The 15,019-nt window shown below is 37.4% G+C and overlaps 1 protein-coding gene across 16 annotated transcripts in view; it reads left to right on the top strand.

The window, feature by feature from the left end:
• Positions 1 to 15,019, top strand: part of GPAM (glycerol-3-phosphate acyltransferase, mitochondrial) — a 59,605-nt gene that overhangs the window by 28,593 nt on the left and 15,993 nt on the right. For all 16 annotated transcript variants that reach the window (XM_070220655.1, XM_014733267.3, XM_023639409.2 and 13 more), the window contains 9 exons: positions 680 to 810; positions 1,989 to 2,111; positions 4,216 to 4,289; positions 6,547 to 6,660; positions 8,373 to 8,519; positions 9,128 to 9,224; positions 9,837 to 9,973; positions 12,823 to 12,922; positions 13,244 to 13,456. In XM_070220655.1, the coding sequence (XP_070076756.1) occupies positions 709 to 810; positions 1,989 to 2,111; positions 4,216 to 4,289; positions 6,547 to 6,660; positions 8,373 to 8,519; positions 9,128 to 9,224; positions 9,837 to 9,973; positions 12,823 to 12,922; positions 13,244 to 13,456 (1,107 nt within the window). In that variant the 5' untranslated portion in view covers positions 680 to 708. The remainder of the gene's footprint in view (positions 1 to 679; positions 811 to 1,988; positions 2,112 to 4,215; positions 4,290 to 6,546; positions 6,661 to 8,372; positions 8,520 to 9,127; positions 9,225 to 9,836; positions 9,974 to 12,822; positions 12,923 to 13,243; positions 13,457 to 15,019) is intronic.

Below are 15,019 nucleotides of genomic sequence, written 5' to 3' on the forward strand. Positions count from 1 at the left end.
AGGTTAACGTCTATCCATTTTCTTTAGCAGTTCACTGTTAGTGAACATTTTCCCTTAGGGTAGGAAAAGGCTTTAAAAGGCTGAAAACTCATAAATCAGATATTTCGAGACAGTGTGGTCTTGTTTTAGAGCTTTGTAGATGTGTTAAAAGTGCAAATATTTAAGGCATCACAAGAAAATTAAGAGCTTAATTCAGTTTAAGCGGGAAACTTTGAGGTGTCCTCTGTGCCTTTACCCATTTTACATTGCATAATATGTATAACCCAAAATTCCCAGCATGTAATTTTTAAAAATTGTCTACTTGTGTGCATACATGTAACATATTTAATTAAACACATACCTTCATCCTCCCAAGAACTATTCAATTATTAACACAAATGAAATTCTTTGTCATGTGCCTGAAATGAGCTATTATTTACTCTTACAAATTCACAGCTGTTTTGTTCAGAAAGTCTGAAAATACAAATGTTGATTTTTTTTTTTTTTTTAAATCAGGATGGCCTGAGTTCATATAAATACATCAGTCTGTTTTCACGCTTTGACTAAACATGGTGGAAGTCTGCTAGTAGTTCATTTGGCAGCCTGTTATGGGGCAAAATAATGCAGAAGTCAGAGTTCTGAGTTCTGGTATTTACTCTCTGGATTCCTCATTAACATGAGCGGTATATATTTTTTATAGCACATGATTTAGGAGTTACGCTTTGTGACATGGATGAATCTGCACTGACCCTTGGCACAATAGATGTTTCTTATCTGCCAAATTCATCAGAATACAGTGTTGGTCGATGTAAGCATGCAAGCGAGGAATGGGTAAGTTTAAGATACTACTGGTTAAAAGCATTCAACCTAAAGATGTTCATTTCAATGTTGTTTATGAAGGTGGAAACGCTGGAAGCAACATAATATCAAATAGAGGTTAATAGCTACAGAAACTGCCTCCAGCTGTTAGAAGGTATGTTTATGAAATCTAATATTTAAAAATTCTTACAGTATTATGTTAACTGGGAAGAAAAAATTGGGTAGGAAATTTGAGTACGGTGATTATGTTAAAAAGCAAAACACTTTTGCATGGGAAAAAAATACCTACTAACAGTTGTTTTGGTTGGTGTAGTTCTAAAGAGATTTATTTTTCTATCTATTTTCCATAATTATATTTAATAAGCATGAATTTGTAATAGAGAAACTTTATTTCCTATTTATAATTTTTTAAATAAATTTTCATATGAATCCCAATCCAAAGGGCATGCATTTTCTTGCATTGTTTTCCCTATTTCAGCATAACATGGCATGTTTTAAATATTTCTTGAACACTTTCTGCTTTAAATGAAAAATGATGTTGGAATTTTGGTGATTTTTTTGCTTTTTTTTGAGAATGTTATATCAGTGGGGTTTGAGCAACTGATGAACTCAAAGTTAAGAGAAAAATATTTGGAACAGAAGAGTGGAGTTTGACCCTGATTGGACAGTACGCTATAATTTAGATTCCAACCTTCAAACCCTCTTGTTAAGATAAAGGAATTTTGTATGTTTACCTTGACTTTCCTTTAAAGTGTTTTAAGCTGTATTATAACAACTTGCTTACTGTGTAAGGCCTTTGTAACTCCTGTGGGACTGTATGATTTAAGAAGGAGTAAGATTAACTGTTAGCATAGGGATCCAGGAGTCTGATTTTATTGCTCTCACAACTGTCAGAAGGCTGTTTGACCTTATAGTTTTTAAACCTTTGAATGCTGCTTTGACCATGCAGCAGTCACTGCTGGCTGTTACTATTCTTATTGCTAAACTTTTACTTATGTTCCAAGCTTTGTTCCAAGTGTTGATCATGGAAAGAGTACCTTGAACAGAATTTGCTGTGAGAAACACACACTACCAAAACAAAAATGGTCATAAGTTTCTCTTCTATCTGAAATGTATGAATTTTACAGAGCAAGTGGACAAGTATAATTCTCTTACCATTCACACACTATTTTTTCCTTAATATTTATTAGAGTGAATGTGGTTTCAGACCTACTCTCTTCAGATCTGCAACCTTAAAATGGAAAGAAAGCCTAATGGGCCGGAAAAGGCCATTTGTCGGAAGATGTTGTTATTCCTGTACTCCCCAGAGCTGGGTAAGAATGTCTCTGTTTGGTAAACTTTAATAAACAGAGTGAAATATGTGACATGGATTTCCAACTTTGCGTGAATTTTTTATTGTGTTGTCTTAGTAGACTTAATTCATTTCTAGAATTGAGACTCATGTTTATAAACCAAATATTCCAAGTAGAGATGTTGACTCAGTTTTTCTTTCCACTCATTTATTCAGTAAATATTGGTCCAATAGTTGATGCTAAGTGATGTTTTGGTTCTTTAGTAGTTTTAGTATGACTTTAGGGGGAGAGTAGATGTTAGTTTCAGTTAACTCTTCTGAAGAGTTGGTGGGAACCTTCACGTAACTTCTAGATGTTGAACTTCAGCACTGTGGCTTTGCTCTGCGCTTCCTTTTACTAAGTTTCTGTTTCAGGGGGTGCTGGGGGAGGGTGTCTGTTGACTCCGATAGTGAAGAGTGGTCACTAAAAGGTTTGGATGAAGGCCTAAGAAAGAGTGTATATGGGTTTGTTGTTTGTGTTTTGGTGAAAAAACACAAGCCACGCAAAATCTTCCACGTTACAGTGTAGTATTTGGGAAGAGTGGGTTGGATGAGAGGTGTGCTTCTGATGGCCGTCTGCCAGGGGGATAAGTTGGCACAGGAACGTGGAATCTAATGAGGCTGTGTTTTAAGGCAATAGGGTTACCTATTATAACGTACACTTGCATGTTAAGCTCTCTCTGGGCTGTGCCAGTTATTAGGACATAGAAATTCTGCCATTTAAGTGCCTGTCATTTATAGAGATTGCTTTTAACCTGTGTGCATAGTTAACTGCACTGCGTGAATTTTCTACTCAGAGTTGATTTGGCGAGAAGTAGAATTCTGAGTCTGGTATAAAGGAATTTACTAACTTCAGAGAGATTTGAGTAGGACACAAGCAGTTTATGTTAAATACTCAGGGCTGCTCAAGAATGTCTTGAGGTAAATATTGTTCCTTTTGAATCACAAGCACCTTGTTGGAAGAATTTGGTAGAATTGAAGGATCATCGGAATTTCTAGTCTAGGAGTAAGGCCAGTTCAGATTAACAGGCCAGTAGAAATAAAGATTTAAATAGAAGATCATGTGGCTTTTCCTTTTGGAGCTGACATCTCATCTAATTCTAATTTTGAATGTTTAGAAGAGCAAAACATTACCTTAACTCTAATGTGTTCTTAAGTCAGGAGAGAGTATAGGAAATTATTTGGTGGTGATGGTTTGGAGTGGGGATAGGTGAGTAATATAACAGATAAATGTTTTTTGCTTAAGTACCTGATAGAGCTGGATTTGATCTTAAAATTCTTCCATGGCATGATTATTTAAAATAATTTTTGACGATATTTTTATAGTAAGTTTTTGATATTTGCCACTCTTACTCTGAAATCCTCTTTTCCTTTTCTCTAAAGAGATTTCTGTTAAATATTTTATATCTTTTGTTGAAGGTATGTTATGCCATCTCCAAATTTATTTGTGGAAAGTTTACCTTTTTGCCCACATTGATAAAGCTGTAGACTTTCCCTTTTTAGCAGAGCTATTTCTGGATTGTCTTTTAAGGTTTCCTGTAAAGAGGGTGACCTTTAGCCATACTTTTTCTCATTAAGTGGGACAGTCGTTTTAGAATAGAAAGACCATACTCTTTGGAGCAAAATGTAGGGTTGAGTGTGAAACCTCTGTCAGCCTCAATTTTCCTTTCTGTGAAATGGGGATAGTAAGTCTTATGTGACAGGATTACTGGGGGATTTAGTAATCTAACAGTAACTACGCGGTACTTAGCATGATTTTTTTTTGTATTTTTGGAACACTGAAGTCTCCAGTATTCTTGTCAATGACTTAAGCTTTCTGTATCTTCAACTTGTTTGGGTTGGAGGTGGGGAGTAAGGCAGAAGAGAGAGGCATTGCAAGGTGTTAAGGACTAATTTTGAGTTTGTGACCATCTTTGAAGGCTAAAAAGTATTTTTCAATAAAACGTAATTTGTCTTCATCACTTAGATTTTTGAAGCAATGCATAACTTTATGCTTGAAGTATAAAAGTCATCAAGAACTAGTAATGTGAGCTCTTCACCAGCAATCCAGTGTATATCTATGTCTACGTTTATTTTGTTTTATGTAGGATAAATTTTTCAACTCCAGTATCCCGTCTTTGGGTTTGCGGAATGTTATTTATATCAATGAAACTCACACAAGGTAAAAAGAAATTTCTTATATTTCTAATATACCTCGAAAGAAAAACTCCATAATAATCAATTAACATACTTTAAAATGAATCTCTTTATGTTTTTGAGTTAATAGAATATGAACTTCTGACACAAGAGGCTTTCTCTAAAAATTGGAAGCAGTGTAGCCACCTGAGAGACCTGCTACTATTTCTGCCAGGATAATTATATAATAGATATTTTCATGAGAGTGTAGGTATCACTTAGAGCTTTCTCTAACTTATTCATATATTGACTTTGCATCTGAAGTGTGCCAAAGTGTGATAAAGATCTGTCTGAGAAGAGGTATAGATTTGAATGTCTTCTGATCTATTATGGTTATTTTATATTTTAAAAAAAGTATAGCCTGTTGAAATCTACCTAATCTATAGAGTTTTAGAAAATATTTTCCTCTATTGAGCAAATGTTCTTTGATTTATTATTAGCGTAAGAGTTTTCTTAGAATTCTTACTTCCAAATTCCAGGCATATGGGATGGGCTATTAGGCCCCAGAGTGAGAGAAAAGAGGCTTTGTTTTATGTGAATCTAGGCTAGGGAATGAGAAGGAGGCTGGGAAGGTCGTGTGAATGTCTGTGAGGCGAGAGAGTAACGGCAGCCGAAAATGCGAACAGTCCTTGTGATTCTAAGAGTAAATGCCTGGAATAGGAAAGCGGTAGGCTCAGGTGATGATAAATATGTGAAATTCTAGGAAAAATTGACCCGAGAAGTCAAATACTTACTTTTGAAGCCTTGTTGATGTTACTGCTTATATTTTGATGATGAGATCATAAACAAGCATGATAATACTTGTGTATATATTAAAGTTTTTTTTTAATAGAACTAAAGTCAAAGAACATATTTTTTTCCCATTTCCATGCTTCCCTTCTCTCTCTCTCAAAGGAAGGAAGAGAAATTCTGGTCCACTGATTTTTTTTTTTTACCCCCCTTGGTTGACATGATTAAGATCCTAAGAAAAGGGGTCTCATAGACTCTCTTTTTCTTTATGTGAGTAGACATTTTTTTGTATAAAGTCAAAAGGTTCATTTGTTGCTTTCAATTGGAGGCAGTTAGGAAAAAAAAGCATATGCTCTATTGACTAGGCGATATGAAACTAGTCAATGTAATACACTGTGCAGTTGAGTTGGCTGTTTAGATCTTCCATGTGTTACAGGAAGCAAAGCCTAAACATTTTTGCACCTGCATGCCCACACACATACAGCTTTCAGTCAATTGCAAAAGGATTTCTTGGAAAACTTGGGCTTTGTGCATTCTAATAATAATTCTGAAAATGTTCACTCAAGGAAGAATTTAGAATTAAACGTATTGGGCCAAGTTTGCAGAGAATTGAGACAGACAAAGGAAATGAGGTAGATGTCAGGAAGGAGAGATGAAGGAACAAGTGATTCATAAATAGTTCTCCCTCACATTACTTTTCCTCAATTGAGGGCTTTTTGGAATTAGTGAATTTATATTTGAAATCTTCTGTCCATATGAATGTTATGGAGGAAACAATAATGAGGCGTTATGTAATCATTACAAATCAGTGCATGTTGAAGTTTTGTAGCCTTCTTCTTCTGAGGTCCTGTCCCCAACCCCCCCATCCAAACAACACATAGACACTGACACTGATGGGAATATGTCCTATCCCTTAGAGATGTTGAATGTGTACAAAAAAAAAAAAATTTCTGGTTTCGTGAGCCCATGGTACACATATTCAAGTGATACTCTAGTTATTGTTACTTCTGTCAACTGATCAGCCTTGTCAATTTGAGAGTCAGTGATTACCTTAGAAGAATTACTATAATAAAGAAAATTAGCCCTTCATGGTAGGAAAAGACTTCCAAATTATCTTTTTGTAGCCCATAGCTATAGTTAAAAGCTATATAGCTTGTATATATAGCATTCAACATATTTACTTTTTTGTGGTATTAATAACGTTAAGTTGGTTTTATTTCTTTTGTTTTTATATTTAGGTTATTATTTGGCAAAGTAACATTATTCAAGAATTAGTATGCATATTCCAAGTTTAAATTTTAGGTGAGAGTAGATGAAAGAAATTAAGAGTGAAATTGTCTGCATAGCATCCTGAACTACTAAGGAGAATTTGCTATAAGAGAACTCCAAATCTCAGGAGTAGATGAAATGAAGCTTCACTTCATTTTTACAGGAGGGAAACCACTGTATAATTTAAGCAACCTGTTTTAGCTGTTCCCAGAGTACTTCTCTGCTAAGTCATTTTCACGTTGCAGGCACCGAGGATGGCTGGCAAGACGTCTTTCTTACGTGCTGTTTGTTCAAGAGCGAGATGTCCATAGAGGCATGTTTGCCACCAATGTGACTGAAAATGTACTAAACAGCAGTAGGTAAGGGGAGGGGGTTCTGCTGTAAAGGGGAGAGGCAAGGGTGGCTGCTAGGAGTGGGAGTGGGAAGAAATTTCCTTTATTAACCTTTAGTTTCTCTGGGAATCTGTCTCGAGGTATTTGCATTTCTAAACGTTAAATGTTAGCTTCCAAAGGAAACCAGGGAAAAGCAGGAAAACAGATGATTTTGGTGAGCATTGCCAAGTGGGAATAGCAGTCTTGTTTCATGCATTAACAATTGAATGGGTTTCTAATACATGAAAGGCAAGTTGGAGTTCAGAGATGCACATATTTCCAGAGTTCTCTGTGAAGTTTTCTGTAGTATGGATGTTTGGGACATCACATTTCCTATTTTATAGCCAAAAGAGAAGCAAGTTTGATATTTCTGTCAAACAATTAATGAGTATCTAGGCACAAATTCTTGTACTAGAAAGTCATCAGTAGAAATTTTGAGTGAATAAGATACTGTCCTTGCTCTTAGAAGAGCTTGCTCACGAATGGGAGAGACTGGTTGGAACTCAGGTGGAGTGGGGAAATATGAAGTGGATCATTCTGAAGTTTAGGCATTGGAATTTGGGAATTTGGGTGAATGTTGGTCTCTGTTCCACCTCATTGGTGTGGCCCATGTTAGACATCCATCTGGATTTGGGGGGCCAGAGACCAGGTGGACTGAAAGATGCTTAGAAATGCAGTCCCTCTGGGATGATTGTTAAGACCTGAACAGGGTGTCACATAGTAGGTACTCAAGAAATATTTGTTGAATGAACCAGTGAATGGTTGATAAAGAAGATGTAATAACCATGTTAATTACTTGTGAAAACCTTCCTGGCCAGATTGAAATAAATGCTATTCAGAGTCCATCAGTGTCCTGTGGAATTGACCTTTTGTTATTAATGAATTATGGGCTACGCGTAGTTGTGCTGTACACTAGTCTAAAATCAGTGGCAGCAATGAGAGAAAGCACAATTGTTTGAAACTCCCTTAGATTATTACATTTTCTATTTTCTAGGTAAAAACCTTCAAGTATGTTTCATTCCATCCAGATATTTTGACTTGTAACTAGGATGTTAAAAGTGATTTGAGGCAGTTTAAGCTTGTGTATTCTTCCTATGTCACATGGAAAATTTACAAAACTGGATCAAATCTTCCCTTTTACCTCACTGCTTATTGCTCTGTGCCACTCTAATATTGAGCTATGCCTTTCGTAAGTTACTGGTTTGATTTGGAAAACACTTGTAAATATTTATCTTTGATCTTTCCTGGAGACTTCTACAGAGTTCCACTAAGAGAGAGACAATATAAATGAATAATAAATTAGATCTTCAAAAGAAAAATCACACATTACTTTGGCAGTGGCTTTTTGGATACCTCTGACTTTTATGCCCTTTTCTTCCTTCTGCTAGAGTGCAACTTTGTATCCCTCACGGCATAACTGGAACATTCAAATTCACGTTGTTACCCAGTGAATTTGAATTAAATTCTTAACTCTACCTTCCAGATTCCTCAGGGATTTGTTGATTTAGGAATATAATATTCTTAATATTTAATAGACAGCCAAAGAAAGCACTTCTAACTTGAACTTATTCTCTCATGTTATCACATATTGAAGAGAAGGTACATTTTGTTTGGTCATTTATAGCTAGGTTTAGAAAATACTGAATACAGATTGTAGCATAGAACCTGTTACATTGTCTGTCTTTCCATTTTCAAATCAGAGTACAAGAGGCAATTGCAGAAGTGGCTGCTGAATTAAACCCTGATGGTTCTGCACAGCAGCAATCAAAAGCCATCAGTAAAGTGAAGAAGAAAGCCAAAAAGATCCTTCAAGAAATGGTTGCCACTGTCTCCCCGACAATGATCAGGTATTAAAAGGCAAGGCAAAAGGTTTCAGGGAGAGCCATCCTGTTCTGAGCACACAGGACTGAACCATTGTACTTTCCTCAGCAAATGCTCTTGGTCCAAAAGATGCTTTATGTATTTGGATGTTAAACCCAACTCCTCTTTATATTCTTACTCCGCTTCCATGGGCAGTGGCAATGTGGTGGGCTTTAAGCTGCCCTCATCTCTGCTAACTGATGGCAGCCATTGTTTCCCTGCTGACGTCTACTCTCTAGACTAGTCACGAGCAGGGTGCACAGACTCATGTCTTAAAGGGAGTGGTTTGTGTGCAACAGAGGGATCCCTCTGCTCACCTAAATCTTTGTTTGGTGATTTACTTCTGAAATATAAAGTGTGCAATTAGAGTGAAACGTAAGACTTTAGTACGTAATAAGCAAATACTTCCATAAATAGTATATATGTAAAGTCAGCTCTTTAATTCCACAATTCAGATAAACCCATACAAACACATGCACATATGTGAAGCCATTTACAGTTGCTCTTAGCTGGTAGGTTCTGAAATTTAAATAGACAAAAGTCAACTATATTTATATAAATATATGTATACACATTAGAATTTTTTTACTTTCAGACTGACTGGATGGGTGCTGCTAAAACTGTTCAACAGCTTCTTCTGGAATATTCAAATTCACAAGGGTCAACTTGAGATGGTTAAAGCTGCAGCTGAGGCAAGAATTATGTGAATCTGTCGTTTTGTTTTCTCCATGTTTGTAGAGTGATTTTGGAAATGTTCTCTTGTATACTGTTGTGCTTTCCAACCCATTTGGAAGATTTCCCCCATGTGAGGTAGCTACAGGAGCTGTGTATTTGGGGAGGAGCAGTGGGGTAAGGGAGGACCTCCCAGCAATCTGGAGGACCCCCTTTTGTAAGTTACCTTGCAACTACTCTGAAAATCAGGTAGAACAATCTCTATTTTATAAATGAGGAAATAAAGGCACAGAGAGATTAAGAAATTGTCCCAAGTCATGGCTAATAAGTGACTTGCCCAGGATTTCAAACCAAACCAAGCTTGACTCCAAAACCTATGCTCTTACGTGATCAGGCTGCCTCTCAGAAGATATATAGAGTCAGCTTGAACTCGTGATTGCCTCTTCTCTTTCTCTGATTCTTTGTTGTTGTTTTTAGCTGTTAAATTGAAAGAAGTTCATATTACTGGAAAATGTTTTAAAAGAATGAGTCACTGATTAGCCTGTGTTTGAGTGACTAACCAAATGTGAAGTTGGGAAGTGTGACTGAGCTTTACATTTGAATTTTAAATTTGGCGTTTTTCCCTTTACTAGATGAATTTGCCACTTATATTTCTACCAGTTCATAGATCACATATTGACTATCTACTGCTCACTTTCATTCTCTTCTGCTATAACATCAAAGCACCATACATTGCTTCAGGCAATAATCTCAACCTCCCTATCTTCAGGTAAGATCAACTTTTGAAATTTAAGTTAAGAAAAAGATTATATTTTGACTTTTGTGTTTTTCATTGTGCCTTTTGATACATATTATACATGTTATTGTAAAGATGACGTTAGCTTTTTTACTTTTATTATAGAAGTAATGCATGCTTATTGTGGAAAATATGGAAAGTACAAAAAAACATTAAAAGACTATTACCATTGAACTGTGAACTGCGAATAACCTTTATGGGCAGTATTTATCAAGTAGATAGGCAATTAGAAAAACAAGATAGTAAATTGCTGTATCAGTCTTGGCAGTGGGGAGCTGGGGTGGTGGTGATGCTGTAAAGAAAGAAAGAATTGTACCTTTTACTTTGGCCTCATAGTTTAGTAGAGTTAGGAACATGTAATAATTATAATATAATGTCAAAGGTGTATCTCGTTGCTTTTTAGCAGAACGCAGTGCATGCCATTCAGAGGAAATAGAACGTGAAAAGGCAGAGAGGTTCAGCAGCACGGTCTGGTTGGGAACTGCAGATGGGTCAGCAGGATTAGGACGTAGGGTGCATTGGGAAGGGGCAGAGGCTGCAGGTGGGGACTGCACAGGTGGTGAGGGCTAGATCAAACAATTTCTAAGCCAAGAGTTTAGAGTGTATCTTGTACTTGAGAAATGGCATGTTCAGATTTGCCTTTTGAATAGTCATTCTGGTTGAGGGAGTTGGAACAATTCTGCCTCTGTTGTGATAGTTCAGGCAGAAGATAATGAAAGCTTAAATTAAAAGTGTAGTAGTGTTCTTGGAGAGGAGGGCATCGATTTGAAAAATATTTAGTAAGTTGAATTTACAAGACCAGTTCCTAGTCCAGATGTGGGGCTCAACAGAGTAGGGGAGAGGAGGGAGGAAGACTTCCAGGTGTTTACCACCCGGGAACTGGGTGGATAGTGGGGCTGATCACCAGTTGGGGAATTGATGAGGAGTAGGTTTAGTTGGTTTGGGGAAATTGAAGTTTTAAACTTGAAAACACAAAGCATCTCTGAGGTCAGCTCTGTGAGCAGCAGAGAGTAAGAGGAGGGTGAATTTGGAGAATGACTGGGAAGGAAGTGGGTGGGCAGGTTGTGCAGGTAGGGCCTCACAGGGTGGCAGTCAGCCTCACAGTCCAAGGAGCACCTCCCTAATTCCTTGGCGCAGAGTTCTGTGGCTAACCTGACTCATGTGAACAGCTGAAGAGAAGCCATTCATTCATGCAGTCACTTGATACTTACCCAGCTGTGCTTTAGACAAGAGTGAACAAGAAACATAGTCCTTGCCTTCAAATAGCTCATAATCTATTGGGGGAAAGTAGACAAACAGCTAGCTATGATACAGTGTGATATGACCCTACAGGGCAGACGTGCTTTTCCAGGGACTAGAATATCTTCTGTTTACTCTCCTGCGCACCTCTTCCCAGTATTGTGGAACCTGGGAAGCTGAATTAGAAAGTCATCAGAGTGGGCTCTGCTTTGGCAGCCTGGGTTCAGTTCCAGGTGTGGAATCACACAACTTGTCTGTCAGTAGCCATGCTGTGGTGGCAGCTTACATAGAAGAACCAGAAGAACTTAAAACTATATATAACTATGTACTGGGGCTTTGTGGGGGTGAGGGAGAAGGAGGAAAAAAAGGAGGGAGATTGGCAAGATGTTAGGGTAAATCTTCCTCTGCAAAAAAAAAAAGTCATCAGAAAGTTGCTGGTAGGCGTAGACTTAGAGCAAAGAGGACTGTTCCATCTGGGCTCTCAAGAAGTCTTGCCCCATAATAGTTTGCCTCTCGTAATCTGAATGACTCATGTACTCATTCCCTCCAGGTTCTCAACTTGGATCTCTTGAAAGTGTTTAATAAACACTGATAATTTCTCATAATCCACCTTTCCTTTTCATGAACTCTATGCCAGTCATTGCTCACTTGTCCTTCTTTCAGACGTGACAGACTGTCGATAAGCTGGACTATTTATTTGCAGTTTTCTTTTCTACACCTTCACAAATCACTTTTCAGGATGGGTTACTTTTGTGGGCGGTTCATCTCATTCATTATGAGCTTATGCTGCAGAGTTTTACTCTCAAAGATTGATATTAAGCTCTGGGGACATCTTGCTGTTGCCTCCTTATACTGACTATAGAAGATAGTGAAAATATGTTAATATTTATATCAATATCACTATTTGAAAAGAATAGGAGGAGGTTCTGAGTTTGGAAAGGTTGACTTAAGTATTAGAAAATTTAAACTTCATGTCAGAATCCATGAGTATTATAGAAAGAGACATGGAGGTGTGAAAAGATTTGTTTTATTCCTATGTATGTATAAATGAAGCAGATGTTTGTTGCATGGTTTGGAAAGATGGTTATGCTTGGTTTCAGTTTGATAGACTTATCCTTGCCTCACAGAGACACTATAGCAATACTTATTTCAGAAAATTTCTCCAAAGGAGCTTTTGTAGCATTACATTCATTTTGTAGTAAATGTGCTGTAGGCAGATTTTGGGATGTCTAATGGTCAGTGTCTTGAGACTCTGGACAGGGTTTTAAAACTTAGCAGTATTTCATAATCCTCTTACCATCTATATCTTCGCCTTTGTGGGGTAATATACCTACTTCTTTTGGGTTGGAACAGATGTAATAGAGCTTTAGCATGCGAAGTGATATTCTAAAGGGTGATGAATAATGTAAATGATTGAAACGTCAATAAAGTGGAAAATAGAAGGATGTCCATATTTTCACTGTCAGCAGCTCGAACAACTTGTGACTTATATCCATATGGCAAATGTTTTGAAGTAACTTGGAATGTGAGTATTTGTTTTACATTTTTCTTTGTAAATAATTAATGCATTCTTGAATTTATAGTACTTTAATCCATAAGCTTGGGGGCTTTTTCATACGACGGAGGCTAGATGAAACACCAGATGGACGGAAAGATACTCTCTATAGAGCTTTGCTCCATGGGGTACGTCTGATCTCTAACTATCCCTAAAGCTGTTATGGTAGTTATCACAGTAGAAGGAAAAAGAGACTTGATAGAGATTTTATAAAAAACTGTTGTCTGAGTAATTATTTGAGTGATTATTGCTTGGGTATGGGTTTGATGATGAGCTTTTGTTATCGTCAAAATATAGTATTGGAGGAGCTGTCTTACTATTATTTGTGTGAGTAAAATATTTTGTCAGTAGTGAAGTTATAGGGTTTTTTTTTTAAGACTTGACTTTGCTAAGCTTATTCTAAGTTGAGTAGTCTTGAATTCGTGTTTTTCTTTCTCCTTATATCCCAGCATATAGTTGAACTACTTCGACAGCAGCAGTTCTTGGAGATTTTTCTGGAAGGCACACGCTCTAGGAGTGGAAAAACCTCCTGTGCTCGGGCAGGACTTTTGTCCGTTGTGGTAGATACTATGTCTACCAAAACCATCCCAGACATCTTGATAATACCTGTTGGAATCTCCTATGATCGTATTATTGAAGGTCACTACAATGGCGAACAGTTGGTAAGAGGACTGCCTGCCTAAAGGTCTGCTTTGCTTTCAAGTCTTTTGCTTTTAGACAATTGCTTTTAGAATTAATTAGGAATTTTTTTTGGTACTCTCTAGTTTTCAAGCATTGTAAAAACATGGTAGAGTGGGCGTGGCCAGTAGCTCTCATCTCCTATGTCAACCTGATGGTAGTGCTAATGTGGTTCCTTCCTGCCCTGGGAGGAGGTGACGTGATGAGATTTATCAGTGCCTGCTTTGGTCATGGGACTTGGAAATGGAAGAATGCTTGGTATTGAGTTGCCGTCTCGACCATGGGGGTTACATGTGGTTTGTTCTCCCCAGAGCTTACTGTTTATGTGCAGATTTTAAGCTAAGGCTGAAGAATTGGTGGAATCATGTTGACAAAACAATTATAAATTAATTTGAGGAGTGGCAATAATTTTTTTAGTAAACTTTTTATTGAAGTAAGTATAATAGTTACAGAAGAATGCACAAATCGTAAACGTGTGGCTTGAATTATCATAAAGTGAACACATCCCTGCAGCCAGCATCCAGATCAAGGAACAATGTTATCAGGACCCTAGAAACTCCCTTTGTGCCCCTCTCTTACTGTCCCCTCAAGGGAACCACTTATCTTGACTTCTTGTAGGATAGATTAGTTTTGCCTGTTTTTGAACTCAGTGTAAATGGAATGACATAGTGTGTAGTCTTTTGACATCTGGTTTCCTTTGCTCAAGCAGGTGTTTGGGAGATTCATCTGTTGTTTCCTATAGTTAGAGTTTGTTCATTCTCATAGCTGCGTAGTATTCCAATGTATGAATATACCACAATCCATCCATTCTGTTGAAAAACAGTTTGGTTTCTAGCTTTTGACTATGGCCATTCTTGTGCACTTCTCTTGATGACCATATGTATGCATTTTGTCCTTGGGTATGTACCTAGGCGTGGAATTGTTGGTTATAAAGTATCCATGTGTTCAGCGTTAGTAGATACTGCCAAACAGTTTTCCAAAATGCTTTTACCAACTTAGCATTCCTACCAACATTGTGAGAGTTCCAGAGGAAGTTAGTTTGGTTCTTACTCAGTGTGGAAGTCTTGGGCAAGGTATGTGTTTCAAGCTTACTGCCCAAAACATGTCAGAAGTCAAGGACACTTGCTAATTGGAGGCTTTAAAAATTGTGATGGACCTGGATTATTACTCGTGTCTCTCTTATGAGACTCCTCCTTGTGTTGTATGTGTCTGTCCTGAATGTCGACTCCACTCACCCTCACTGTGTCTCATGAGGTCACATGTGAGTCCTGTGTGTGATATATGGCCATCCTTGTGCACATTAAGTATTCAGTAAATGCTTACTAAAGTAATCGTCAGCTTAAAGACTGCTGTGGGGCTGGATTTGGCATTCAGTTGTCTAACCTTAGGTATTTGGACGCTGGAGACCATCAGACCTCAGATATTTTTATCTGAGGACCACAGAACAGTTTTTCAGGCTGTTGTGTCATTTTTATCCTTCATGAGTTTTTAGTTGTATTTTTGTGAGTGAAATAAACAGAGCATCAAATGAATTAGTGTTAAATGTT

Source organism: Equus caballus, chromosome 1, assembly GCF_041296265.1.
Source record: "Equus caballus isolate H_3958 breed thoroughbred chromosome 1, TB-T2T, whole genome shotgun sequence".
Taxonomy (NCBI): Eukaryota; Metazoa; Chordata; class Mammalia; order Perissodactyla; family Equidae; genus Equus; species Equus caballus.